Source organism: Enhydra lutris, unplaced genomic scaffold (genome assembly GCF_002288905.1).
Source record: "Enhydra lutris kenyoni isolate GAN:26980312 unplaced genomic scaffold, ASM228890v2 scaffoldscaffold5, whole genome shotgun sequence".
In the NCBI taxonomy this organism is placed as follows: domain Eukaryota; kingdom Metazoa; phylum Chordata; class Mammalia; order Carnivora; family Mustelidae; genus Enhydra; species Enhydra lutris.
Genome location: NW_019154089.1, coordinates 131,005 through 133,300, shown reverse-complemented (window position 1 = coordinate 133,300; position 2,296 = coordinate 131,005). Strand labels below are relative to the sequence as shown.

At 42.9% G+C, this 2,296-nt stretch overlaps 1 protein-coding gene across 1 annotated transcript in view; it reads left to right on the top strand.

The window, feature by feature from the left end:
* Positions 1-1,016: 1,016 nt before the first annotated feature.
* The window catches only part of LOC111141049 (protocadherin beta-14-like), a 16,954-nt gene continuing 15,674 nt past the window's right edge, over positions 1,017-2,296 (top strand). The window contains exon 1 of the mRNA XM_022493378.1: positions 1,017-2,294. Coding sequence (XP_022349086.1) covers positions 1,017-2,294 — 1,278 coding nt within the window. The remainder of the gene's footprint in view (positions 2,295-2,296) is intronic.

Genomic DNA, 2,296 nt, shown 5'->3' with positions numbered 1-2,296 from the left:
AAGAATATGATCTTAATTGATTAGTCACTAAAACTAAGTTTTTGCTCTATGATTGGTAAAGAGAATGTCTCTTTTTGGGGGCTGAAAGAGAAAACAGGTGACCGTAGTTGTAGCTGAGTAAATCTCATGAACCTGAGGGAAGGTGGTTTTAGGAGTTAGCCTGATTTAAATGAAAGTAAACATATTTGTGTTTGTGTACTTATTAAATACTTTGGGTATCCCGCGTTTCAGCACCAAAATAAATAAATACTTTGGTAAATTATGAGAAACTAGAACTAAATTGTGACTTTATCTAATGTGTTCCACCCCAGTATTTTACTTCATTTTCTCTCAGTTCATAGTTCACTGCTGTGAAGGAAACCTGCAGACATAACTTCTTGCCCTGTAACAACTATCTATTTGTGTTTCAGCTCACGGTTTAGCCAATTCATATCCTCTGAGAGGACTCCCAAAGTGACTCATGTATACTTTCCTTTCCAGTACAACCCAAAGGCGGCCAAGTAGTGATGCAATCTTGTTTCAGGTTTTCAATCTTCTCAAAAGATTACAAACTCCTGGGGGCCAGGAATCACATCTTGTACTTAAAACAATACTAACAGCACCAGGAACTTTAAAGAGTATAAAACAGTTCTTATGGAAGATAGAATATATTTGTGATCACTTAAACACAATGAGTAAAACAACATTTGTTTCTAAAGGACATTGATAATTATGGAATTAGGTAGCTTTCGTGAAACTGAAAATCTCTATAGAGACGCATGGTGGCGCTGCAGGATAACATCGGCGGTGTAAAAACACTGAACTGGACGGTGTTCTGGACTCGGTTACCCACCCGGTGCGCTCAGAGCGGTGGGAAGACAGAAAGGACACGCCTTCAAGGTGCGAACTACAAGCTACTCAACAGGGTTAAAATCCTTAGGCCTCCTAAGATTAGGTGGACATTAGCAGAGACACGTTTCCCAAAACTGCGAAGAGAAGCTGAAGCGATTATGCAGGAAGCTTTCCTTAAAGGAGCTATGGAGAACGGAAGGGCAGACACTCTGCAGATAAGGCAAGTCCTGCTTCTTTTTGTTTTGCTAGGAATGTCTCAGGCGGGTTCCGAATCTGGGCACTTTTCGGTGGCAGAGGAAATGCAGAGCGGAAGCTTTGTAGGCAATTTGGCAAAGGACCTGGGACTAGAAGTGGGTGAGCTGTTCTCAAGGGGGGCTCAGGTGGTCTCTAATGATAACAAAAGACGTTTGCAGCTGGACATAAACACCGGAGATTTGCTCTTAAGCGAATCACTAGACCGGGAGGAGCTCTGTGGCTCCACGGAGCCCTGTGTGTTGCATTTCCAGGTATTAATGAAAAACCCTTTGCAGTTTTTACGAATTGAGCTCCAGGTCAGGGATATAAATGACCACTCTCCCGCCTTCTTAGAAAAAGAAATGCTCCTAGAAATCCCAGAGAATAGTCCTGTTGGTGCTGTGTTCTTACTAGAAAGTGCGAAGGATTTAGATGTAGGAATCAACGCTCTAAAGAACTACACAATAAGCCCCAACTCTTATTTCCACATTAAAATGAGAGTCAATCCAGACAATAGGAAATATCCGGAGTTGGTTCTGGACAAGGCACTAGATTATGAAGAGCAGTCCGAGCTCAGTTTCATCCTCACTGCTATGGATGGCGGGTCTCCGCCCAGGTCCGGGACTGCCACGGTTCGGGTCATGGTTGTGGACACTAATGACAACTCCCCTGAGTTTGAGCAGCCATTTTATGAGGTGAAGATTCCAGAGAATAGTCTATTAGGCTCACTCATTGTCACCGTCTCAGCTTCGGATTTAGACTCCAGAAAAAATGGAGAAATATCATATTCTTTTTCCCATGCCTCAGAAGATATTCGCAAGACATTTGAAATTAATCAAAAGTCGGGAGAAATCATTTTAACCTCACCCATGGATTTTGAAACAACTGAATCATACTCAATAATCATTCAAGCCACAGATGGGGGCGGTCTCTTTGGAAAATCAACAGTCAGAATTCAGGTGATGGATGTGAATGACAATGCTCCTGAAATCGCTGTGTCATCAATTACCAGTCCAGTCCCAGAAAATTTGCTGGAGGCTGTGGTTATGGTTTTTAGCATCCGAGACAGAGACTCTGGGGACAATGGGAAGATGATTTGTTCTGTCCCAGAAGACCTCCCTTTCATACTAAAATCTTCCGTTGAGAATTACTACACACTGGAAATAGAGGGGATGTTGGACAGAGAGAGCCAGGCCGAGTACAACATCACCATCACCGTCACCGACCTGGG